This window comes from Achroia grisella, unplaced genomic scaffold (genome assembly GCF_030625045.1).
Source record: "Achroia grisella isolate CSIRO2021 unplaced genomic scaffold, CSIRO_AGI_Agris_v1 utg501, whole genome shotgun sequence".
Taxonomy (NCBI): Eukaryota; Metazoa; Arthropoda; class Insecta; order Lepidoptera; family Pyralidae; genus Achroia; species Achroia grisella.
In genome coordinates, this window is record NW_026712897.1 from 800,347 (window position 1) to 825,826 (window position 25,480).

Consider the following 25,480-nt stretch of genomic DNA (forward strand, 5'->3'; position numbering starts at 1 on the left):
ATCTGTGTTTGGAATAATGACTATTTGATTGTACTTATATTAGATTATATCGTGGCCACAAGTTTATATATAATGTAGGTACCTATAAAAATGTTAGCAAAAACTATTCACTTTGTTTTTTTTAAGTGTTGGTAAATATATAAGATAATAATTTACAAGCGTAAACATCGTGTAAACAGGTATATGACATCACAAACATCAACTGATGCCTTACCACTTATGGTCGCGGGTTCGATTCCACTCACGGTACAAACAACTATATGACTGATTGACATGATTGTTTATATTGGTGTGGGTATTTACTATGTAGGTATATTATATATGTATTTATATCAGTTGTCTAGTACCCATGCAAACTATGCTTAAAATTGTTGTGGATTTTATAGTTATGCCCACAAATCACAGCTATGCTGGATTAGTACCGAGGACGGGTTATGCCAAGTCTCCCGTTACTTTATGTTAAACTGGTTTTTTTATTATTATCATTATAGCACCGTATCCTGTAATATAATTGTCATATCTTTTCACCAATCGATACAGCTTCCAAAGAGATGCTTTCTGAATAGAAATGAAAATCATCAAGAAACTTAATGTCAGATAGTAGTTTTTCTAGATTGCGAAAGAAATCAAACTCAACTGAAATGTAGGTACTCCTTTTTCATGTTACGAAGGTCACAGACAAAGATCTGTGTCGTATTTTTTTTTTATAAAATTAGTATAATATTTTTTAGCGTTACACTGACAATAAGTCTTTTTAGACTCTCTCTCTCTCAGAGAGAGTAATTGTCTTACTAATTGAAAAAGACTTATCGTCTCTCTCTCTCTAGAGACAATAAGTCTTTTTAGACATGTATCGTTATTATTTTGTGTCAACTATTTATTATTACTCATTTGTTGTTTACTCGTGGGTAACTATAGTACGTCTAACGTAAAATGGGCGAAGTGCGTGACCGCAGCCCTTGTAAATTAATTATGGGGAGAAGTTGGGTCACCCTTGTCACATTTTTGTTGCATTTCACGTTATCAGATTATAAATGAGTAACTGACACTGTTACTTCTATTTAGTTAATTAAGGCAGGCTATAAATTAATTTATAATTACCATATACTTAGTCTAAAACTCAATTTGTTAAGAAAATTGATGGAATAAGGCTTGTTTTTATAAAAAATCATACACTATTACTTCTCCAGGCTCTTTGTCTTTGTAACTGTACAAGCTGTGTAAAATTTAAGTAACTTTTTTTTATAAATGCCGGATTTAAAAAAGGAAATAAAAATATCAAACTTACAAACAACATACTTAACAAAATATGTAAGCAATGTGCACACATGGAGTAAGCAATAATATTGCAAGTATCCATCGCTTCCTACCTATAGCAATAAAAGATTTAAATTGCACATTAACTTAGTTGACCCAGTTGGAGGCATAAATATGCCAAGAGAACCTTCGAAGGCAGCTAAGCCACAACATGGGCTTGGTGGGGCGTCGCGTGTCCACCACGACAAAACCAGTTGCATTTGTCCCACCGACCACCACGCACCTGTCGTGGTTACCGATCGATTTAATAAACAGTGAATGAACTACGCACGTTCGGTTGTAGTAAATTTCATAGTGACGTGAAAGTAAAAGTTATGGTAAAGTGAAACCGTATTGTTGTATCGGTTTTAAGGAAGATAGTACTGGATTTCGCTCGGAGCTACAGATTATAAGGTGAAATATACTTGTTATAACAGCTTTTTTTGATATGGAATGCCGGTGAAGCTGCACTGGGGACAAGGGGGCATATAATAGCCATTCATCATAATATGTTTATGCCAACGATGAATACAAATCCGGTAATATTATTTCTTCAACGCGTGACTGCTATTAAATTTTACCGGGTATACAATGTGAGCTGTTCGTGTGAAGTGGCTATTTTGAGAAAAATAAAACAGGTTTAGTTATAGTAGTCAAATTGAATGGAATTGTTAGGTAAATGAGGATATAGTCATGATAATAAATTCAATATTCTTAGGTATGTAATGCAATGTCATACATTTTTTGGATTAGTAAGAATTGAATGATTTTCATAACTTTCACTTACCTATAACATCAATAAGAGAAGGGATTAGATGGACCTTGTATTATCCAGTGTTACCTTGAGGCCAGTTGCGTCCGCGCACCTCACGTAACTTGTAACTTCTCTCGTACGTGTTACCACTCCGGTAATGCATGTATGATAATATTCACGGCATACATGCCTAAACAATGACACAAGTCACAAGTGTGCCATAAGAAATACCGTAAATTGATGCGTGGGCGTAGAAATTAGAGTTGGTTACAACAGCTCGCTGGAACATAACTACCTATATATCGTACGATACTGTTTGTAAATCTACCCATAGGTATGTATGACAAAATCAAATGGTATATCATTTATTATGTTAGAGTATTTGTTTATAAAAATTCACAATATATAAGTCAAAATAATTCCATACTGACAATAAAATAATAAGGCAAGTAATTCATTGACATACAAGTATCAAAGTTTAACAACTAAAATTACACGCAAACATTTTACTATACTTTTCTTACACGCCATCTCATGGTAAACTATATACATAACAGCATCACGAATATTGTCATATGACGCTCACAAAAGGACAAAGCTGGCATGTCTTCAAAACCTGTAATTTCACTGCTATATCTGAACATAAAATACATTTTACAAAGTAAGCTCTGATGGCAAAAATAGGTGATATAAATTTGATGTACATCGTAATTTATAAATTTATAAAGAGGGTATTTAATAATTATTGCTTAACAAGTAGAACTACCCGTCTGCTGTAGTGTGCAAATACTATTGTGTTGTTTATTCATATTTATAATTATTTAAATCAATTATTTAATTTGAAAACAAATGCTATGAAGCGAAATCTATATCTGGACTCGAAAAACATGGTTTCATCCGGTCAAAACAAAAAGGAAAGGAAAAATAATGAAACATATTGGAGGTGAGAATAACGCAGGTGTCTAGATTAATTGTCAATAATGACATTATTAACATTTTAAACCTGATTACGATAGCAAGGTAATTATTTTTGTGTCAAAAGTAAATGCAAATTTAAATGAAATGTGCACCAACTATCAAAAAGTTACAAAAAATAGGCTATTCGTTGAATAGTTATGTGCGATTAAGTATATATCCAGGGTGTGTCTATTGAAATGCATCGTCGAATTATATTCTAAATAATTATAACTATGTAGTCGTTAAAGTAATCCCGAATGAAAGACGTCCACTTTATATAACCATTCTACCGTAACCTATCATCTGTTTTCTTAGTGGATGCTTAACCTATGTTTTAAATTTTAGCTTTCGGTTAGTACTTTTGGATGTGCTATTATAGTCAGTCAGGGCAAATGATGGTGTAAGCATATATATAATGTTAAAACAGTGGTGTTTCTTATAATTACAGAGTAGCAATGGGAATGGGAGGAGCAATGGATAGCTGTGGTCGCTGTATGAAGTTCTCCCTAATATGCATCAACGTCATCACCCTAGTAAGTCGGTACATTAGCACCTTCGTGTTATACTTGAGCGAGGTCGACCCACTTAAATCATAATCTGACCGCTCTACTACGTTATTACCTACAAGGGGTGGAGAACGGTCAAAGGCTAGGCGCCAAATGTTGACATTTTCTGCCTATTACTAACGGTTTTTAAGACATGTAGTCTTTGAATATTAATATTTGAATATTTTGATTTTGCTATGCAGCCTGCATAGCAAAATCAAAATATTCCATTGATTAGTCTGAAACATGCACAAAAATGTTATTAATATAGAAGAGATTATTGTTGGATTCTTCTCGAATTAGGTAATCGGAGAAAATCTCGAGTTTCTAGTAAAGTTATTAAATATGAAAAGTTACGAAAGTACAAATATATCATCGAAATCTTTAGAGCAGTATTATTGAAATAATTAAAAAATATTCAGAAATGTATTATATACATATACAAAATAAATAAGCATAACTGCATTGATCATTTCTATATATATATTTGCTTTTTTTATGTGTAATAAGCTGACAACCAACCTGATGATTATGATTGCTATAATGTTGTATCTCCTTGTATACGTATTTTATGCTATGTTTCTTTAGTCGAGGATTACTGTTTAGTGTGATCACAGAACAATTAATGTTGGTCTATTACTATTATCAGAATATAGGTGTTGCATATAAATGTCTATTTGTATTAAACAATTTCGTATAAATGTCTTGAGCAAATTAGGATTTTTTTTCTGAATAAATTGAAGATAGAAAATAGAATAATATCAATGGCATAATAATTAAAAACATTACAATATTTAGCAAATCTACCTTAAAATTCAAATTCTACAGTAAAATTTCCAAATATTCAGATCTTGGTGATAATTATTCAAATACAAATTCAAAAATCATGATGATATAATTATGATATCTTATGATATGTAATATGTACTAAGGTATATTTTTTTTACAGGTGGGCGGTGCATTAGCTCTGGGTATAGGGCTATGGGTGTGGACGTCGCGTTCGTTCTCCAGCACGCTGTTGAGCAACAACATGTTCATTGCGTCTGTGGCGGTCGTAGTGGCCATGGGCGCAGCCATGATGGTGCTCTCCCTGTTGGGTTGCTGCGGCGCCGCCAAGGAGGTCAAGTGCATGCTGCTCACGGTATAGATGCATTACACCTTAGCTACGAGTACTATTAATTTTTTTTTTATGGATGTTAATGAAATAAACCCGTTTAACCGTTAGCGCAACTAACGGTTTACGCGGGGCACCAGTGAAGGAAGATAGGATGAGCATGAAGTTAGGTCAGTTAGCCCGTCGTGACGAATTCACTAGGAATTAACGATGATGGTTTCCAGGGGGACCGTGTGGAGGTCGACCTAACATGCTAAATTGTTAGCAAGGGGCTACTGTTCTCTATTACTAACAATCCCTTTCTTCATCATTATAGATTATTATATCCTTTAATTTCCATTCAATAGTTGTATGACGGCATCGCTAGTTTAGGGGTATAGCACAGCGCCATCTAGACCCGAACCGAGCTTGTGTACTGCGTACTAGACATCTAACATTATATACATAGATAATTATTTTTTATAAATACATCCATGTTATGCCTAGAAAACACCCAGACCGATAGAAAATAATCATACTCATGAATAAAAACGTTGGTACCGTGCGAGGAATCTAACCCTCGACTATCGGAAGTAAAGCGGTGTGCTAGACTACCGAAGCCGCTTGTCGAATGTTATAAAATGATAATAATTTTTGATTAAAATATATTCCTATAAAAATTTGTATTAATTGTTAATTTCAGTATTATATACTGGTGTTCATCATATTCGTGGTGATGCTTGTGGGCGGGATCCTACAATTCGTCTTCCGCGAGAAGGTACTCACGACTATTGACAGGGAGATGTACGCCGCCATTCCGTACTACGGCGTCAAGCATGAGTATACTGTGGCATGGGATGACACGCAGACGTACCTACAATGCTGCGGTGTAAAGAGCTACAAGGACTGGAATGGCAATTATCCGGAAAGCTGTTGTATGGAGCTGTATCCTGGAAAGGTAATATGTACCAAAATATATAATTTTTTCTCTGCGTTACCTATGATTGACTGGTATAAAATGCCGTATGGCGTTAAGTCCGTCTTATGTACTTTTACCTTAGTATTTTGTGCATTGAACTTTTATAAATTAATAATTAATTAATTAAGCAATATTCATTTTATTTTAAATTGATTAAAAATAAGCTTCTGACTCTTTATAAGTAATATATTTCAACGTTGGAAATTAAAGCGTGTAGGTTTTGTGAGCGCTAGATCATATGGGTCTCTATCTATTTCTGTCCATCCTCAGATATAGATACGCCATGCCCTGTAGGTTAACAACGTAGGCTTGAATTATTGTAATGAATAATAATAACGTTTGTGATTTTTGAGGATTAAGGGACCACCAGTGGTGACGTCACGTGCCATAATGGATATTGGATATTTATAATACGTAATTTTTGTCTCAATTTAGGCGAGATCTGCTAACAAACTTTATTGTAAGTCTTTTAAAAAATGCTAATAATGTTATACTTTATTTCACAGAGACTGGATTGTAAGACGTCATCAAATCCGACCACTATGTACATGGACGGTTGCTTGAACAAGGTGGTGGAATTTCTCCGAGAAGACGCAGTGTATGTGGGGGCTGCTGCTATCGTGGTGGCATTGATTATGGTGAGACCAAATACATTATGTACATTGTACATAGTAAGCGTTTTAATGTGGAAAATTATGACGTCCACTGATCTATTACTTTAGTAGTGGAGATTCCACTATCGTAAAAAATACAATAAGATCTTTGAACCAGGAATAACAATTAAAAAAGAATATACATATATGCGTGTGTTTGTTAAATACATTTCTATACATAATTAAAAAAAATATTAGCATTCTGCACTTTTCTATATAAACTATAAATATGCGAAATTTCATAAATAGCAATATGTTTTCTGTTTCAGCTGTTGGCGTTAATATTGTCGTGCGGTTTATTTGTGAAAATAGAGTGACTACGATAACGCAGAATTCCATTTGTGACTTTAATATTGATAATGGTAATAATTAATATTGACTGTTTTGATTCTGAATGTCACGTGATAGATCGTCTCGTCGCTTGTATTTGTGCATTACGATTTTTCTAATTTATGTGTAATTTATAAATTAAATATTTAAAATATAAGTATCTAGTTCTATTTTTTCTATAAACATTAATTTACATTTAGAAAACAAAAGAAAATAATGATATCAATCAAAGTCAAATAATATAATAAAATCTAATATATCAAAACGTTGGATCCACAAGGAAGCGAATTTAGGAGATAGTAGTTGTATGGAAAAAAAACCCCGCAAAGAAATAAATGTAGCAGAATAATTGTTTCTATTATTATTTTATTTCTAATAACCTGGAACATGATATATTGCATTCAAAAGCGATTGCTAAATGGAGTTTATATATCTGTAATATGGCTTTCAATTTCTGGCTGTGGAATAATTATAATTATTAGTATATAACTGTCAATAGATTTAGAGATCTATGCAGAGAGAGAGAGAGAGAGATTGAGGTATGCACGCGGACACGTGGATACATACATTATATACATATACATAGTCCCACATATTTCCACTGCTAAGCAGCTTGCTTTGTAAGACGTGTTTCGTTTACCTATAGGGTGCTAAATGCAGGAGTCACGGGTGTCATATAGTAACGTGATGTGCACAGCACTGTTTATATACATATATAGACAACGGTTACCGCTTATTTTCAAGTAGGCTGTCCTCTTGTTTGCCATTCCAATTACATAAAAAAAGCAAAGAAAAAGTACTTGATTACCATTCTTCAATTACCTTTTACCATTTTTGACCCTTTCTTCGGGGTGGGAACTTGACAGTGTTTTCATTCCCTACCCTAAACTGTCCTGTGCGTGTGTACCAGCCACATTGACGAATGATGCAATCCGAAGTGGTGGTTCCAAGCGGTAGTCCTAGGGCACTGATTCTCTCTAGGGTTTGTGTGGGGCCTGCAACAATCTTAATACCTAACTTTATTAATTTATTGTAAAAATCTTGTGTTAAATGTTACTGTAATTTCATGAATAGAAAGTGCAAATCTACTTACAATAAAGTATAATAATTATACACAAAAATATTTAACGGACCTACCGGCTCTAAAATATAAAAAAGATGTCTTAAATTGACAAATAGCTGGACATTCTGCAAATAGAATGTCCGAAGTTCTAATAGACATATTTATACGTTTTTACATCGGTAAAGAATGCAAACTGAGGTAACTTGAGAATACATACAGCTTTAGATGACTGTGTTTTAGTAGCCTAAACTATTGTATAATATTATCATACATAATTAATTAGTTACTTACTCTGCCAAAAACGACGTGCTTTCCATTAAACTGTGACAAAGGTTTAAATATAATATTGAATTGTCCACACACTTCATTGTCCGAACTTACCGCCATAGACAAAACACCTGTAGCAGATTACTATATTTTTAATATACTACCAAAAGATTTTTGTTTAAGAGGTTTTCTACATTTTTTAACAACATTTGAGCTTTTTAGGTAATAGACCCGCAGGACAAGGCTTGTGCGTGACCCGAAATTTTAGAATTCACATAAAAATCCGTTCAGTTTAGAGGAGAAATTACATACAAGACTAAAAACAATCGATTAAAAACTGCAGAATTACAAACCAGGTACGGAGTGTTTGAGGCAATAGTTCTCGGCGCCCATCGGCTCCACTTCGCCTTCGGGTAAGTAACATCCAAAGCCGTTATCCTTGACGACGTCTCCGCCTCGGCAGTATAGGTTTGGTACAACTCTGAAACCGAGTAATTACTTACATTGACTAAATAATATAAATTGATATATATACATACATAACAAGAATATCCTAGGACAATTCACAAAACATCTAGTCACAAGCTAAACAAACTTGTGATATGTTTACTAGAGAACTGATATAAATACATAATCTAACCTGCGACCACAAAGCGGTGTGCTAAACCGCTACACCACCGAAGCCGTGTAATATAATTATTACTATTACAATCTATCTAGATTATACTATATATGTATGGTCAAACCTAAAAAATCTGGTCCCTGTATAAGCATATCCACGAGCGTCTCCTTTTACAAGAGATAGAAACAGCTGACATGTTTTTGGTACAATGTCGGTGAACAATTCAATTATAACTTTACCAATCTTCGATCCACCTAGTACCCAAATATCCATTGATACTCTGTCACAAATAGAGGTAAATGAAAAAGAAGAGCAGAATTACAAGTTATTTTTTGGATCCAGTTATGAAATTACAGTATAATAAATATTTTTTTTTATTTAGTTAATAAATGACTTACTTAGTACGGTGGAGATTTAGTGGTTTTTCAAAAGCAGGATCTCTTATATCACGATCAATTTTTTCCGTTTTAAATAAAATAAACGGTAAACTGAAAAAAAAAATATATTAATAGTGGTTTTAAATTCACTATTCACACATTAAACTAGTCCTGTAATCTATCTACAAGACAGATGCCCTAATCCTTACGGACAATTAATAAATAGGTTTTATATATTGAACTGTGATCTTCGCAACAATTTTCCTTTTTCAGAATAAATTACGTTCTTGTACGCTCTCGTTCATATTGTTTCCACTTCTCCACACAACATTATGACTAATTGACTGTGAGTAGGCTTATTTGGATTAAGACTGATCTTTGAATCCAACTGGCTTCGTGACCGATCGGGAAATATCAGGAAATATACGAAAACATTTGTACATTGTAATAAAGAAATACTTACGAGGCTCCCAAAATTAATTTATGCTTTGTGTCTTGCCATAATTTATCTAATTCTTTTGTAAGCAGTTGCTCCGATCGCTATGAATGAATAAAATACTTGTTCATTATTATTGGAATAGTCAAGTAAATGATATGCGATTGGTTATGGATTTTCCTGATTTCAATGCTATGAGTGGAAAGGGTGCATTACTATAGCTAGTAATGCACAGTGTCACATCGGGCTCCACGCGGTTCCCTTTGGAAGCCACCGTAGTGAATAGTTATTACACATCACCAAGATGGCCATCGCGATGGGCTAACTCATCTGATCTCATTGTAATCTTATTATCCTCCACTGGTGGCTCCACAAAGTACACAGTTAGCGTAGACGGAATTACCATTCCATTATAATTCATTAATATATATAATGCTATATTATAAGTAAGATGAATCTTACTTATAACATCAAAGCAGGTTCAGTAGATAAGTTTGCATGGTTACGTTTATGTTAGAAATATAAGCGTGAATGTATTATACATTTGGCCTCAAGAACAGTAACGCTTGGGCGAGCGTTACAGTGTTAAAATAAGAAATTATGTCTGACTTTTCATCTTTTGAATTCATTAAGAATAATGAATTCAAAAGATGAAAAGACGAGTAAATAAAGTCGTACTTACCGCAATAAGTAATCTTGAATAGAAATACAGATTTTTGACTCGTATCTCGTCTAATGCTCGTTGTCTTTGCTTACAAAGTAATTTATTATATGTATTAGTTGGTTCTGGATTCCAACAGTCAACGAAGCCCTGAAAATGTTGGTATAAATTTATTTAAAAAAAAGAACCTATCTAATATACATAGTTTATACATATAGGCGGCAATGCTGCCTGAAGGCAAGATGCTTTAGTGTACTAAATAATTTGTAATAATATTGAGGTAACTGGTTTATGCTAACCCCTGTTCGCTGAATTAAATTAATCCGTTTAAGCAGCTCCTTGTTGACGTTCATATTTTCTTCTAACTGACGAGCATAGTAATCCAACCTGCGTGGCTTCAGGTAAAGCTCGGGAAACAATTCCGGGGGATTGTCGTCTACTTTGTGTTTGCTCATTTGTAGCTATAATAGATAATTACCATTAATAATATACCATACCATACCATATAATAATATACCATTGATAAAATAATTACCATATTACATGTTGATAGTTATTTTTTATCGTACTTACCAAAATATTTATATAACTAAATTTTACTTTCGGTTTTAATTTATTACATTGTTTACGTTTTACTATTAATACTCTAATTACCTCCTTTTGATGGTTACACCAATTGGAATAAAATTGTTTGGTTAGCAGTGGAAATCTTGGAGGCTATTTTAAAAACAAAAAAGTTATGTTTATTACAATATTAATTAGCGGGAAAAAATAATAATTAAAAAAATACATTGAACGATTTGTAGTTAAATTAAACTTATTAAGGTATTTGGCGTTAACAAATTTAAACCTTCATAATATTATAAACGTGAAAGTTTGTATGTTTGTATGGATTTTTGTGAGTTACTGAATAAATTATTTAGATACTCAATATATTATTGGAATAAATACTATTTTTTTACTACTAACTAGTTTGAATTCCCTCTGTTTACGAATTCGAGGTGGCCGCGGTGGTTCCGGTTCGGGTGGTGGCGTGCGCAACGCAGGATTTTCAAGCAATTCCTCGCAGGCCCTTTCACGAAGTGGGTGCATTTTGTTATAATTTCTATTGTTGTTCAGTTCTAACGAGTTATTGGGAAAGGAGTTGTCATTCTTTAATAAGAGAACTGTACTGCAGTGCCCGATGAAATTACAAGCGCCTATTTTAAATTACAGCAGTTTATAGGTAAATATTGACATGTCTTAACAGAATTATAATGTTTGAAAGGTGTAAGAAGTTTAAAAGCTTTATTAAATTTTAATAGTTTTGTTCAAAATATATACATATACGTATATAAAATATCAAAAAGAATATGACATATCTACGTCATCTCTACCTAATCTAGCAATGATAGTGGTATTCAAAAAGAGGTCTAATATGAGTACTTATTTCGAAGTTTTTATTGCAATAAAGTTTTTTTACATTGAAGCTATTATTACATATTGATTTAGTGTAATGTAAAGAATTATAATCTAATTTGAAAAGAGCAGTTCTTGTCAGTTCTTCTTGGCTCAAATTAAGTACATTACGAAACGACGGTGAATTTGACTTATGATAAGTGATTGTAATACACCTACAGGAATAAAGATATTTGGATAGATATTAGGGCAAAAATGGAAAATCAAATCTTTATTAAATTTATGTCCCAGTATTAACCATTTATTATACATGAATTTAGATATTAATTACAGCAGAGCAGCCAGGTATTGGTACAGCTTTAGCGGTGACCATGAACGTCGAAGTACTTATTTGGTGCCAGCGGTACTTGATGGTGACCGTGTTGACATTGTAGTCCAGAGTTACTACCGGTGGTGCATGCTTGTTGTCTACTTCCACGCGCACGTACGTTACTCTCATGCAGTAACCAACCTGTGAATTAAATAAATATTTTCTTTATTGTCATTGAATGGCGTGGTGCAGGATCTAAGAACAATAAAACTAAATAAAAAATATTTATTAGGGAGAGAGGTAGTAATTCCGTTTAGTGAACCCATTGCTAGCAATGCCATGTCAGGTTGGTCTCCTCTATCGTGGTTAGTTCTAGTTGAATTTACTACAATTGAATGACTGATTGTAAAGCTTATTGAACGATCACCTAGTCACTATGTTGAAATTGCCTCAAAAAAAAAGTTGGAATGGGTACTCACTGTAATAGGAATATTGGTAAATTTATCCTGTGGCAAGTTGCCGATAGACCCCGCCACGTTAAAAGAGACGCGGCCCACATTGGTCCCTGAAATAAAAAATGAACCAAGAGATAGATACTTACATGTATATGCAATTTCTATACATATTAGTGTCTTAGTCCACAATACACATTTTTTTTATTCTGTAATCTGTACTAATGTTATAAAGATGAATAATATGTTTTAGGTTAAACGCACTAATATGAGGAATTACTCGAATTTAAAAAATCTTTTAGTGTTGAGCCTATTTATCGATGAAGGCTATGAGCTATATAACATCACGCTATGACCACTAGTAGTCAGTAGTAATAGTTTTTTTTCGAACTATTCTAATGCTGTTCGCCACAGCTGGCCTTTACTGCTTCATCCGAAGGTAGAGGACGAGTGCAGATGGCACTCGAAACGACGCTGATGACCAACTCCTGCCTAACGAATACGACTTTAGTCTGAGGGCACTGCTAGAGTTTCGAACCTCGGCTTAAACCTTAGTAAGAAATTATCAGCAATACAGATAATAGACAAATAGTGAGTGTAGGTAATAAAAAAATCTTCTTACCAAATTCAAACACATCAGTTGTCTCTGAACAAACTACTGTGTAGACAGTGTAAATGAACAAAAAATAGACGAGCGACCAATTCATTTTGGCTGTAACTCTAATAATATGATTACTAGAGAGAAAACTGATTTTTTAAGTTACATTATAACATATTAGGCGTATACACGTGATGAATTGATTTCACACCTTAGCAAATTATTTCATGTTATTACTATAAGTGTAATGTAATAAATTAATAGAAAGTAGTGTTATATTATAATCGATTAATTGATAAGGAAAAGTAGGACTCCCCAACATTGATTAATTTATGCAACACCCATTATAGCTTTTTAGACAATGTGCAAAGTTGTCTGCGTATATATCGTACCTGTTTTTCGTATGGTGGCTTGTTCCGGTTGAAAGGTGAGATTTGGAAGTAATATTACAGGGTACAGAATGATGACACTAATTAAAGTGTAAGGAATGGTTACATTCCTAATGACAACGCATTAGAGGCACCACGGGCGTCATTTCCTGTACCAATTGGTAAATTGGTAACATTTTCCACTTGCCAACTGAACAAAAACAAAATATAAAAAGTACAAAATAGAATAACTGATAGTATATGTATAATTAATACATTAATATGACAACGAAGTAGAATAATAAAAAATAAATATATTAGTAATAATTATAAATAACATATTTTTTTAAATTAAACATTCGTTTTTCATGTATAAATAATAGAATGGCTTAACTTACAACACCATGTAAGTTAAGTTAACGAAGAAAATATAAACGTGTTCAAGTTATGTTAATAACTACGCCAAAGTATACTGAACCTTTTTAAACTAAATTTGGTACACAGATAGTCTTAGACTCTGAGAATGGACATAGACTATTTTTAATGCGAAAATGGGTTGTAATCGGCTAAAAGGGGAGATGAAATATTGTATAGAAGAATCGTCATTTTTAAAGACTTTTAATTAGAGACAATTCTATTTCTGTTTAATTTTCTCCAATAACTCGTAGAAAAGAAAATTAAAATACTTTTATAATCATTTTGTAAGCAAAGAAAGTAATTGATCAGTAACAATGTCACTAGAATTAGGTGCTTAAAATTTCAATAAATAGATACGAGTAGCATAGCATCAGTGGTATCTAAAATATACATATATATCTGTAGTGTTTGTATCGCTTTTAATTATATATTTAATCTAACTGACCTGGGATGGATGATCAAACATATAAAGGGGTTTTGTTTTACTGTATCTGTTGTACCCTCCTATAAATTCAGTTAAGATATATTTTTTCATATTTTTATCTTCTGTCCTACGTAAGGACCTACTTATATGACAAAAGCCTGAATCTAGGCAGAGGTATAAACTACTTGCAGGCATACATCACCGTGTATTATATGAATTTTACACTGACTGATTAGACATTAGTCGGAGACTGGGTTAGTTAGCTGAACTATGATAGTAAGATATTTATATTTCAAAACATTACAAATAGTAGTAAATTATATTAAACAATAATAATGCCATTTCTAATTTAATCACTGTAATTTTGTCGATAGATATTGTTGGAATTACATATTAAGTTCACGATATCATTTGGTACAGTTAGGAAGTACAATTAGGTACAGGTACGGTCTTGGCGCTGACGAGGTATGATGATGTACTGATTTGGTGCCATCTGTACTTGATCATGATGGTGTTGACATTATAATCCAGCAGGACAACAGGTGGGGCATGTCGGTTATTAATTTCTACACGAACATATGTTAACTTGGAGCAGTATGGTATCTGAAAAATGTAAATTATTAATTTTATTATTTATATAATAAAATTAATCCATTAATCTTTTATATTTTCTCCTCTACGTTGTTTATATGTGTAAATATCTACATTTCACGACACTATTCACAGAAAAATCCTCTGTGGCTTCATTCCCACATTTCCCTAAAAATAATGACATCTAGTTCATCGTCGTTGTTGTAGGATACATGTTGTGAATAATATGCTCTTAAATAATTCAGTATATTCAAGAAATGCAATTGATTTGCATCAGTCGTCAGACAGTTTTTTTAAAAAATAGATGTTCCATGATCATGAAATCTAAATTCAAACTTACATTCAGTGGCACTCTGGTAAATTTATCTTCTACACTGTTCCCGATGCTACCAGCTACATTGAATGTAACTCGTCCTTCATTTCTACCTTGAATTAGGAATTAAAATTTGAGAACAAATCAGGGAATATGAAAATATAATTAAGATGACCGAGTTAGACTCTGTAATAAGTCGTCTGCGTTTGTACTTCTGTCTCACCTATTTCATCTATCAAGCAGCTTGCTTTCTGAGATAAGGTTGTGAAATTAAAGGAAAAAAAGAGGCATGAATAAGTCCTCTGGGATGGCAACGCATAAGTGGTACCACGGGCATTCCAAGATAATGTAATTTCTGTGTAGCTGTTTATGTACTTACATTGGCCACGGTTACCACTTACCATCAGGTAGGTCGTCAATTTGCTATTTCAATTACATTAAAAAAAACGTTGAAATTATATGACAAATTTTGTAACTTTACCAAATTCGAAAACATCTAAATGCTCATTAGCCGATACCATAAAAAAACTGTAAGCTATTAAAAAATATAGCTGTGCCTGCATTTTGCTAATGCGTATAACTCGTAAGGAGCAGTTGGCGTAATGTGTTCGTTTTTACACTGAACTTACTTTTTAAATTAAGTCGTAATCGTAGGCTCGTAGTAAATTGATTTTATTGCTAAATTGTACAAATGTTATTGTGTGTAATTATTTCCCTGTATACTTGATTTCAAATGATTTTTTAAATAAAATATATATTACATTCAACCGACTTCAAAACGGAGAATATTTCATTCTGACTTTTTATCTAGTATGTCAAATTAACACCGTCAATGCTGTACCCATTATAAGCCTAAGTCTGCTCATTTATTTAATAAGGAATCAGTGACGGTATATGAATAGATCTATTATTCATTCACTTTCACTAGTGAAGACCCCGAACAACTGACTTCTTCTAATACATGTTATCGCTAATAGTAGATACTTTTTGTGATAGTTAAGCGATATCTAATATAATCATCTATTATAGGCCTATTCGTCTTCCACAGCTTTCTTGATACCACGGCTCTGCTCGGCCACTTCAATCTTCCAAACTTTTGGATTTACTCGATTGCTTTGCTGGGAATATTTTCCTTTGTAATTTTATCACGCAGATAAACTTTGATTATATTTCTAAACCTATAATAAAAAAAACAGAATTCAGTGTACACTAAATTTTAATTGAACCTGCGGCTAATTAATGGTCAACGCAGTACCTCCGTATTGATTCATAAGTTCATCCAGTTCATCTGTTAAAGCAATGCTGTCTATTCATAATAAAAATAATCTTAATTGAAGTAAATCACTTTTGAATGTGTAGTTATATTTTTTTATTTGGAACAGATTCAGACTCATCGCAAGAAGAACGGGCAATAAACTTCCACGTTGCTATTTTATATAAATGTTGTTCAGCATTACGTTTTTAAGATTTTGTGAGAAGAGGAACTCTCTTTGGTTGGCGGAGTATTCTCCACTATGTTTCTTAGGCCTATTAAAGAACAGACGTAATAAATAATAATACGTAATAAGTAAAGGTTTATTCTTTTTTATTAAAATATTATAAGGATGTAATGACCTTGAATTGTTTTTTTTTAAAAAGGATGTTTCGATCAGTTTCTAAAGTTCCGTAGATGAAATAAAAATACTGTTCTATTAATTGTTTATTAATTCTTTATACTATGTATACTTCACAATTTGGTTGAAGTACACCCTTTACAGTGATCTTATAGTAGGACGTGTTGGGCTGCTTGGTTCCGTACTGGATTATCACGTCGTTGGCGTAGCTGTTGAAGGTGACCGTTGGAGGGAGTAAGGGGCACTTCATCTCGACCAGCACGTACATGACTTTATGACATATTGGAACCTGTATAAATATACAATTTTAAAAAATATTATATTGTTATTATTTAACATCATTTTGATGTCAGGTTTGAATATCCGTCGGGTAAATTTTTAATTAGCTAATGTCGCAGTATTTTTAGTCATATAAGTTATTTATATAGAATTTGATGAAATTTAAATGTTTTAGTTAATTTATGAACAATGAAAGCAGTAAGTCTATTATATAATAAAATATAAACATGGAACAATGTACTATCTTCTTTAATTATCGTCTAATACAGTCCGATATTTGATTGCTTAATTATATGAGTTTAATATTATCTCGATATCTAATAATTGACTAAAGATACCTTTAAACAATATTTATAGCATTGTAGCTTAAAACTTGATTAGCTTTTTTTATATTCTACCGCCTATTCGGAGCAGATGGGTACAGCCAAGGCGAATGAACAAAAAACCTGATTGTTGGTATTTCAACAAATTGTTGTACATACTTTATATTTTTTTTACCTATATATTAACTTACGGAAAAATAAACGTGTTTCAGTTGTTCATATGAAGATATTATGCCTTCATTGCGTACTAAGATTGTACTACTCGAATCTGGGAGATCTTTCCCGAATTCCCATGTATACGTGTATGACTTCGTAAATGCTGTATCTATGTTTAACAACTGTATAGAAACAATAGAAAGGAACAATAGAATTTTAACCATATTAGCAGTGTTCCGTTAATGGACTGGATGAAGAGAATTTAGCAGTGCCATCGAGCTAACAAGTAGTAGCTACTTCTAGCTATTATAATTCAAGTTATACTGTAATAATAAAAAATAACACTCGATATGCCCTGTAATCGATTATAGATGTTTGAAATATATTTTCTATAGTCATTTATGTAAACGATAATTAACTACATATGTACGCAGTCAAAGCATTAGGTATTCGCAAATTTTTATATTAATTCCCATAAATGATGTCTACGTAATTTATTAATATTTTTAAACTATTACATATGGTAAATCTAATAAAATGAGTACCAATAAATAGATACAATCATAATGAATATATAATTGTATGTATTACTAATGTGTTGTCCTTTCTAATGACTACCATGGTTAGATATCGAATATTAAATTAACATATATTTCTTTTTCCAGAATGCCCAAAAATTTTACATATTGATTTCTATGCAAAACTATTTGCTGAGTATATAATTTACACAGATGATTGAAATTTCAGAAAATAAAATATAAATAACGTTGTCGATATTCAAATAACTTTCAAATTAACCAAGTGATTCTTTATGTCAAAAATAATTCGTCTTCAGTTTATACTTGAGTAAATTTATTAAAAAAATAATATAATGAGAAATAGCGGATTGGTTTTGTTCGCATGTGCTGGTTTGTTGCTTGTAAGTAATGTGACATTTAAAATACTAAAGAGCTTTGAAAAAATATAAGTAATAATATATTTTTCTTTCTGATAAATACTTTCGTGCTTCAATGATTTAATTTGGGAATATTATTGGGAACCCTAGGAACCTACATAACATCTTACTTAGTTCTTAGAACTTAGGACACATGATAGAATCTGTCGTATAAATGTTTAATAACATCTAAGGTGCTGTTAGCATGAAGTTGTCAAAATGAAACAGGAAATATATGTAGAACCATCATTATCAGGCCTTAACTTTCTACTTGCGCGTGTTCATTACTCAATACCGGACCTGACAAAATACTCGAGGTGATGCAATTAAGCTTAATTGCATAGCAGCTATCTTGCATTTTCATAGTTTAAAAAACATACCTCATGGACTACTTAAGAATAGATTTTGGATGATAGATGAAACTTTATGCAGAGCAAGTCATGGATGACAGTATTGAATAAAATTAACGACATAATTGAACTTGGTTACCATGTAAACAAATTCTTGATTAAAGAGTGGCGGCGCTATTCTCGGCGGATCGACGGCATGGAGTCTCCTACGCATGTCATATTACTTCTGGACATCTGACCTGGGAGTGGAGCTGGGTTCCAACGTGCTATTTATTACGGGTGCCATGCTATGTTTACCAACGTGTTGGCTTTCCACCTTGGTGCCTTATCATACGAAATCGATGACGCTTATGGCAACCGTATGTTTTATTGTATTTTAAACATATATATCTATTATAGTAGTTTATATATCGATGGAAAGTCATTGGTTTTGCCACTGATAAACAATGATACTTTTACTTTCAGTGGTGGATGATTGTCAATTTGTTACTATAATATTATTTTAAAATAATGATTTCGAAAAGCTGTCGCTAAAATGATTGATACTGTCGCAAAATCGAACATTGTTAACGTGTTTTTATTTTCCAAGATTTTATTTGTAATTATTCTAATGAGAGTAATGACTATAGTATATATTGTGTAGTATGTATTATCATAGTTCATTGACACATCCAAATACCATTAAAATTTAAGTAGGTATATGTTAACGATTATTCCTTTTTAGCTGATGGGCTTAGTGACGGTTGCTATGATGATGCTGTCCATGGGAATGTCCACAATCACAGGACTGTCGCGAGCGGTGCGGGAACCTACCGCCCTCAACACCAGCATGCTGCGAGCGATGACGTTCGACGCCTTCGACCCTTCAGTCAGGAGTGCCTTCAGTGCAATGCAAATTGAAGTACCTAATATTGTATTTGTTAATAACATTTGTACGTTTACATTGTTTCAATGTTCGGGGTCTGTAAACGATTGGCCAACATTAGATGTTTTGCTTGGTTTTGATTAGTATAAACAATGAAATATCTAACTCAGATACCTAATGTATATATTGTGTGATAGTTTTGTGGATCCACGCTGACAACTTACATTTGCATTTATAATATTAATTAGGATTAAATGATTAGACTAGATGACTCAGGTTAATACCGCTATTCGCAGTTGAGGTGCTGCGGAGTGCAATCGTACTTGGACTGGTACCAGCATCGCCGTACATTGCCGCCAGCTTGCTGTGGTCGAGTATGGAACGGAAAGGTTCATCTAACTATACCTAAATACAGGGAAATAGTTTTTTTAACTATTTATTAAGTACACTTAAACGTTGATATTTGTTTTTGTTATTATATAGTAAAGTAATGAAACATTAAAAATAAGGAAACGTGTCACGTGAGACCCTAATTGAACTCTTGAATTGATTACAGAAGGGTATATTAAGGTTTCTTAAGGGCAGGCAACGCGCATGTGACATCCATAGTGTCTTAGGCGGCTACGGTAATCATTTATCATAAGAAGGGCCGCATGCATGTTTGCCACCATCGTAGTATGTTGTATTAAATGTATTAAATAGTAATAGAAGTATCGTTATCGAAACTTCTATTACTATTTAATACATCATTCCTATTAGGTATAAAAGAAATATGTTAAGCAGCGTGGTAATTAGTGCGATATACCTTTATACGGAATGATGTATTAAATAGTAATAGAAGTTTCGATAACCGTCTGGTACTTACCACTTTCGATCAAGTGGTCGTCTATTTCTTTGATATTCTAGTTCCATTAAAAAATGTATTGTAAAATATTATATTATACAGCGTGGCGACCAGTGCGACATACCTTTATACGGGACTGGCTGTCTACGTCCTGCACTCGCTGAGCTACGCCGACACATTAACGCACTGTCCGCTCTCGCCTCCGCCATAATTATTGTCATGGTAATAATATACATTACTAGTATGTAATATTATATTATCTGTGCTACTACCGAATACACAAGAAAAGCGATGTCACCTACTGGCGTTCCATTTTATTTAAACACAATTAAATCCTATTCGTATCAGCCGCTTTGAAGGAGTTAGATGACAAACTCTAGTACAGATGAATTATACCTATATATCGTAGGCCAGTGGCCAATTTATTTAAATTATAAGTTTTAACACTATTAAGGAACTATTGTAAAAGACTATGACTTCTATGCATGTCTGTCAAATACATGGTAGTGTGTGTGACGTTTTTTTATTAATATTAAAAAAAATATTAGCATTCTGATTTCCTTCTCTATACGAGAACTATAAGTGTGCGAAATTTCATACTCTTCCGTCCGCGCAATTTTCGTAAAAAGGGTGATAGTGTTTTTTCAGGTATTAATATAATGATATTCGTATAGAGGTATGAGTTTATTATACTTTAAATGTATCCGTGCGATTCTTTTTACAGTGCATATAGGTTTCTACAGTGCATATGCAGATTTGATACATTAGGGCTCCACTAAGTCTACGATATACGCGTTAGTTAATTTAAATTATACATTTTGTTATTTTTGTTGTCTGAATATTAAGATAAGATATTACTAATGCTAGTAATTACGATGGTACATTATTATAATTTCATTTGTGGATTAGTATAGATTAAATTTATATGAATAAAAATCGATCGCTAATTTCCCATAGATACAAATTATCCCTAACAATTTAAAGAATAGTACAATAAAGTAGAAATAATTGGAGTCGGGTAGGATGTGGTTGAATGGGCCAATTAAAACAGTAGTATAGGGAAAACACACTCATCTATCATAAAATGTCATTAGGTATTATTTTGCAGGGTGTGACACTGTTTACCACTGCCTACCTATTGGTGACGAATGTGGTAGAGCGCAACGAGGCGCGCATCTTCAAGCCTCCGCAACCTCTACGCATTGCCTGCCTCGGAGCTCACTCTCCTCTGGTATCGCTTACCTCGCCTGCTGCACTCCCTACCCCACAAATGTAAAAGAATATCGTAGCTTGTACTATATTGGTTGTTTATCATGTCTTATAAGATGTAATTTATTGAAAATTGAATTATTGTGATTGAATTTCTTTAATATTAGGTATCACATTGTAATCTAATTTTGACTGTTTTTATTAATAAATTATTGATAAATGTAAACTGATATTTTATTCCAACGACCGATAATGTATTGTAAAATGCGGGCTAAGTAAATTAGTGGAAGGAACGGCAGTTCCTATATAGAGTAAGCCGTTCCGACACACAATTACACATACAATTAGAATATGTACTATGTATTAATGTGATATATAGATAGTAGATGTTTTCTTTAAGATAAAACACTCAAAATTTCATGATTAAATGCCATGTTTCAGAATGGCAACGCATGAAGTGAACTAAGGGCTTCAGGCTATGTGAATTGTTCTAATATATCATTATTTACGTACCTGTATTTCGATAAAAGCATTATTTTATTATGTCAGTGGTATCACGGGCGTCACATAATGTAACATCAGTGGTGCTGTTCATGTATATAAACGACGGTGATGCCACAGTGTGGCGTCATCTGACACTGCACGTGGGTTACATAATTTGCCGTCATCTGTTTTTCTTATTATTTATACTATATATACTTACATATTTGTTACTATATACTGTATACTACTACAATATACAATATACTGTCTCTGTTAAATATATTAATTGATAGGATGGGTATACTGGTGGTTGGTAACCTGCATTCATGGGTTCACCAAATTGTAAAAAATCATCTGCATGGGTACCACAATCTCATCTATTTCAGCCGTCAAGCTGCTTGCTTTGTAAGCTGTGTTTCGTTTCGTTTATGAGATGAGAGATGACTGTGAGATGAGATGAGTGATGTTCATGTATGTAGGCGGCGGTTAGCTTTTACCATAACTTATCCATCTGATGGTGGGTGGTCAGCCATTTGCAATTCCATTTACATATAAAATATATGGTCAACCTGCCTGTCGTTAGTTAGGATTTTAGAATGGAGTCCATATTAAAATACATATTGAGGATATCTTTTTAATTGTAATTTTTTGAACACAATACAACATGCAAGCATCATTATGCTTTTTGAAAATTAAGAAACAATCATATCTTTTCTATATTTGGTACCTATTTTTGGTTATCATCAAATTATACAAGAAAACGATCTCTATATAAAGACAAACAAAAACTATAATATATTATGAAAAATTTCGTACAACAGGGCGCGGTCGCGCGGGCGTGCGGCGGCTTGTCGACACTACGCTACTCATGTACAGGACTATTTCTAGTATTAAAATATTACGTAATATTATAATTGAAGAAGCCGCCGGCGCCGGCGCCGCCCGCGCGCCGCCCCGCGTCCTCCACGCGGCCCGCTCGCAGCGTCTCGGCGGCGCAGGCGACACTATGCATACTCATATTCACAACAATAGCTAAATAGTACCGTTACGACTCTAGGATAATTATTTGAAGCGATCGACGTACTGTCAAATTTAGAATTCGAAGATTATAAGTAGCGACGGTGTGAACGCGCCGAGGTCGAGGACGCTTATGGGTTGCGATAGTTTTACCGCAGCGCCTCGGGCCCGACACGGCAACCCCAGATTTTGTCTGTGCACCTCGCGTTGACGTCATATCAGCGCGTCAGAACTAACGCGGTGTAAAGTAATGACATACAACGGAATTGTATTACACAGAATGCACTGATAATGCTAGCTGTTTCTCGGTATATCCACTCATTCGTCACTTGATATAGATGCGATATGAAATTATATTAGTATTTATACGATCGTGTCTGGCCCGAGGCGGATGTTTTGATTTCACGGAACATTTGTGTGCGTTTTATTATTAGGAACTCTATGTGAGCTTACGTACGATAATCATAACAATCCTACTGGAACGAGAAGTTTGGATCCTTATTTATTAAAATATCTAATGATTTGTCTATAAATAAATTCATAGCGAACTTTCGTTCGGCGACTGGGTTAGGTTAAATCTACGAATGCCTCGCGAAATCAAAACGGTCTCCTAAACGCTCGGTGCCGGAACCGCTCACGCGTTCGTCCCGCTCTGACGGTGGTACCGCTCGGGACGCTGCGCCCCGGAGCGGGCTAATCTCGCGGCGCACACGTCCGCGCTTCTACCTATGAGTTAAGACTATAATATTGCTATAACGACATACTCGTTCGACTGCGACCCTTCTCATATAATACAGTATCACAAGGCGGTTCCGGTCGCCGCGCGGGCGGGCGCCGCTCGCCGCTCGCTAAGTTAAGGCCGCCGAGTGGGTCGCGCGCCCGCCGCAATTGGTTAAATTAGATCTATCTAGAATAAATAGGTGCGCGCGCCGGCGGGCCGCTCAGGGCGGCTCTAGCGCCGCGCGCCGCGGTGCTTGCGGTGCGCCGCGCGGCCCCGCCCCCACCACGCCGCCGCCAGCGCCAGCGCCGTCGCCCACCGCGCCCGCCGCTCCCTGCACCGCCACACCCCGCCACGCTCAGCACACACCTTCCCAGCCCGCACGCACCCATCTGCTCCTCTCACGCTTCGTCACTCACTCCTCGTTTCCACCAGTAATTTATACATGTGGTCCATGACATTATATTTATATCATGAATGGTCAAAACTGGTTTCATATATATACAAGACGTTATATTGTACACATCGGTGGAAACGTGGTGTTACGAGTTCTGCTCTTTTTGTTTTATCAAAAGAAGCTACGAAGTGCTAAGTGGTCGAGAGCTGTTGTGAGCGATGGCTGCGAGCTTTGAAGGTATAATGCAGGCTACGTGTGGCTCCACATTTATTTACATTTAGAATGAAATGATAAAATCTAACATTACTCATTTTGATACATCATCATCACAAAATACTTTACTGTTATGTGCATACACTACAATGCAATTCTGAATAATAAACTAAACTAGTGTATGATATCTGTAATTACTTATAAAAATATTTACGTAGGTACTTTTACTATGGGGTCTTGTGATATAATATAACAAAAATTGAGGAATAAAAAAATAAAATGTAGTCTTATATCTTAACATGCTTGATCTTTGCGAAGTGTAAATAAAAAATATAAAATTTAAACATGCTTATGTGTAAGTAAAAAATAAAACATGCAACATAAAATGATATTTGAAATGATAGTCTTCAATTCGTTAAAATGATTGGCGCCCAGTATGGGACGCTCAAAATATTAGTTTCCCACGTCGGGCGCCAATTTTTTGCATTAATTTGGGGCGCTAATTAAACGTGTAATTGCAATATTGGCATCTATCTAAAGAAAATAGATACCAAATATAAATATGAAACCGTATTGATTGTTAAGTAAAATTGAAGACTAAAGCACATAAATAAATGCATGTTAATAGAGCAATGTATGAATGAATAAGAAGAGTGGGGATGGTTACCGATGCACACAACACGCGAGATTGCTCACCAAAGTAGCACACTGCCCGCCCTGCAACAAGCGGAAACAATGCTTTCACACGGGACAATTATGTAAGCAGTTCAAATTAGATGGCTAAAGCTTTTAAATTATTGTTGCACACGTAAGCATAAACTCGTTTAGAACATGGAAGCAATTTAGTAGCGATTTCGTGTAGATTAAATATGCAAAGATGGCGGTAGACGGTAATAACTGCAGAATGTGGCGTTTATATAAATTTGTTTAATTAGAGATAAATTACAAATTACTGATTTTAATCGACTATCGTGAATTTACACATACTGTAATATTGTAGAGTAATGATAACGTGACTTATAATAATATGATTGATTTATCATATAAAAGTTTGTTTTCGATTGTAAACAATATTTTGAGATTAGTTCCATTTTATTTTTAATGCGATGCCATATTTAATTACTAAGTATGTTTTGCCTCTTATAAATTTACACATATTTTAATATAGTAATTTA

The 25,480-nt window shown here is 33.9% G+C and overlaps 5 protein-coding genes across 8 annotated transcripts in view; 2 read left to right on the plus strand and 3 right to left on the minus strand.

The window, feature by feature from the left end:
- Nucleotides 1-1,498: 1,498 nt before the first annotated feature.
- On the plus strand, nucleotides 1,499-6,723 carry LOC131846093 (tetraspanin-9-like). Of its 3 annotated transcripts, none has more exons than XM_059195312.1 (6): nucleotides 1,499-1,710; nucleotides 3,456-3,540; nucleotides 4,502-4,693; nucleotides 5,349-5,603; nucleotides 6,131-6,262; nucleotides 6,547-6,722. In XM_059195312.1, exons 2-6 carry the CDS (start codon nucleotides 3,463-3,465, stop codon nucleotides 6,592-6,594), a joined length of 705 nt encoding a protein of 234 aa, XP_059051295.1. In that variant the 5' UTR covers nucleotides 1,499-1,710; nucleotides 3,456-3,462; the 3' UTR covers nucleotides 6,595-6,722. The 3 variants fall into 3 exon arrangements, with proteins under 3 accessions (XP_059051295.1, XP_059051296.1, XP_059051297.1); XM_059195313.1 differs by lacking the exon at nucleotides 1,499-1,710 and adding an exon at nucleotides 2,198-2,384 and having other exon boundaries at nucleotides 6,547-6,723; XM_059195314.1 differs by lacking the exon at nucleotides 1,499-1,710 and adding an exon at nucleotides 3,248-3,358 and having other exon boundaries at nucleotides 6,547-6,723.
- Nucleotides 6,724-6,855: 132 nt separating this feature from the next.
- LOC131846091 (uncharacterized) lies at nucleotides 6,856-11,128 on the minus strand. 2 transcript variants are annotated; one of them, XM_059195308.1, is made up of 11 exons: nucleotides 11,003-11,128; nucleotides 10,688-10,750; nucleotides 10,333-10,494; nucleotides 10,055-10,183; nucleotides 9,400-9,476; nucleotides 8,958-9,047; nucleotides 8,684-8,839; nucleotides 8,291-8,418; nucleotides 7,962-8,068; nucleotides 7,430-7,612; nucleotides 6,856-7,065 (listed from the first exon to the last, which is right to left on the minus strand). In XM_059195308.1, exons 1-10 carry the CDS (start codon nucleotides 11,123-11,125, stop codon nucleotides 7,433-7,435), a joined length of 1,215 nt encoding a protein of 404 aa, XP_059051291.1. In that variant the 5' UTR covers nucleotides 11,126-11,128; the 3' UTR covers nucleotides 6,856-7,065; nucleotides 7,430-7,432. The 2 variants fall into 2 exon arrangements, with proteins under 2 accessions (XP_059051291.1, XP_059051292.1); XM_059195309.1 differs by lacking the exon at nucleotides 8,684-8,839.
- A 51-nt stretch (nucleotides 11,129-11,179) lies between these two features.
- On the plus strand, nucleotides 11,180-21,669 carry LOC131846092 (uncharacterized). The gene is made up of 7 exons (XM_059195310.1): nucleotides 11,180-11,258; nucleotides 18,023-18,194; nucleotides 18,724-18,918; nucleotides 19,284-19,460; nucleotides 19,721-19,813; nucleotides 20,371-20,490; nucleotides 21,377-21,669. Exons 2-7 carry the CDS (start codon nucleotides 18,147-18,149, stop codon nucleotides 21,542-21,544), a joined length of 801 nt encoding a protein of 266 aa, XP_059051293.1. The 5' UTR covers nucleotides 11,180-11,258; nucleotides 18,023-18,146; the 3' UTR covers nucleotides 21,545-21,669.
- On the minus strand, nucleotides 11,748-12,900 carry LOC131846130 (uncharacterized). The gene is made up of 3 exons (XM_059195357.1): nucleotides 12,816-12,900; nucleotides 12,221-12,306; nucleotides 11,748-11,942 (listed from the first exon to the last, which is right to left on the minus strand). The coding sequence occupies exons 1-3, from the start codon at nucleotides 12,898-12,900 to the stop codon at nucleotides 11,748-11,750; spliced, it is 366 nt and encodes a 121-aa protein (XP_059051340.1).
- A 2,361-nt stretch (nucleotides 21,670-24,030) lies between the features above and the next one.
- The window catches only part of LOC131846112 (protein kinase C-binding protein NELL1-like), a 44,409-nt gene continuing 42,959 nt past the window's right edge, over nucleotides 24,031-25,480 (minus strand). The window contains exon 17 of the mRNA XM_059195338.1: nucleotides 24,031-25,022. Within this exon, the coding sequence (XP_059051321.1) occupies nucleotides 24,969-25,022 (54 nt within the window). The 3' untranslated portion in view covers nucleotides 24,031-24,968. The remainder of the gene's footprint in view (nucleotides 25,023-25,480) is intronic.

What these genes read in the sequence shown, in the direction of transcription:
- LOC131846091 (XM_059195308.1), bottom strand. Translation starts at nt 11,125, where the DNA reads ATGCACCCACTTCGTGAAAGGGCCTGCGAGGAATTGCTTGAAAATCCT. An exon ending in ATTTAATTCAGCGAACAGGG is followed by an intron (nt 10,184 to 10,332) that starts GTTAGCATAAAC and finishes CAACATTTTCAG; the next exon opens with GGCTTCGTTGACTGTTGGAA. An exon ending in ATTCAAGATTACTTATTGCG is followed by an intron (nt 9,477 to 10,054) that starts GTAAGTACGACT and finishes ATTCATTCATAG; the next exon opens with CGATCGGAGCAACTGCTTAC.
- LOC131846092 (XM_059195310.1), top strand. Translation starts at nt 18,147, where the DNA reads ATGAGAAATAGCGGATTGGTTTTGTTCGCATGTGCTGGTTTGTTGCTT. An exon ending in CGATGACGCTTATGGCAACC is followed by an intron (nt 18,919 to 19,283) that starts GTATGTTTTATT and finishes ATTCCTTTTTAG; the next exon opens with CTGATGGGCTTAGTGACGGT. An exon ending in TCAGTGCAATGCAAATTGAA is followed by an intron (nt 19,461 to 19,720) that starts GTACCTAATATT and finishes CGCTATTCGCAG; the next exon opens with TTGAGGTGCTGCGGAGTGCA.
- LOC131846093 (XM_059195312.1), top strand. Translation starts at nt 3,463, where the DNA reads ATGGGAATGGGAGGAGCAATGGATAGCTGTGGTCGCTGTATGAAGTTC. An exon ending in TCAAGTGCATGCTGCTCACG is followed by an intron (nt 4,694 to 5,348) that starts GTATAGATGCAT and finishes TGTTAATTTCAG; the next exon opens with TATTATATACTGGTGTTCAT. An exon ending in TGGAGCTGTATCCTGGAAAG is followed by an intron (nt 5,604 to 6,130) that starts GTAATATGTACC and finishes TTTATTTCACAG; the next exon opens with AGACTGGATTGTAAGACGTC.
- LOC131846130 (XM_059195357.1), bottom strand. Translation starts at nt 12,900, where the DNA reads ATGAATTGGTCGCTCGTCTATTTTTTGTTCATTTACACTGTCTACACA. An exon ending in AACTGATGTGTTTGAATTTG is followed by an intron (nt 12,307 to 12,815) that starts GTAAGAAGATTT and finishes TTTTTATTTCAG; the next exon opens with GGACCAATGTGGGCCGCGTC. An exon ending in TTACCAATATTCCTATTACA is followed by an intron (nt 11,943 to 12,220) that starts GTGAGTACCCAT and finishes TTTAATTCACAG; the next exon opens with GTTGGTTACTGCATGAGAGT.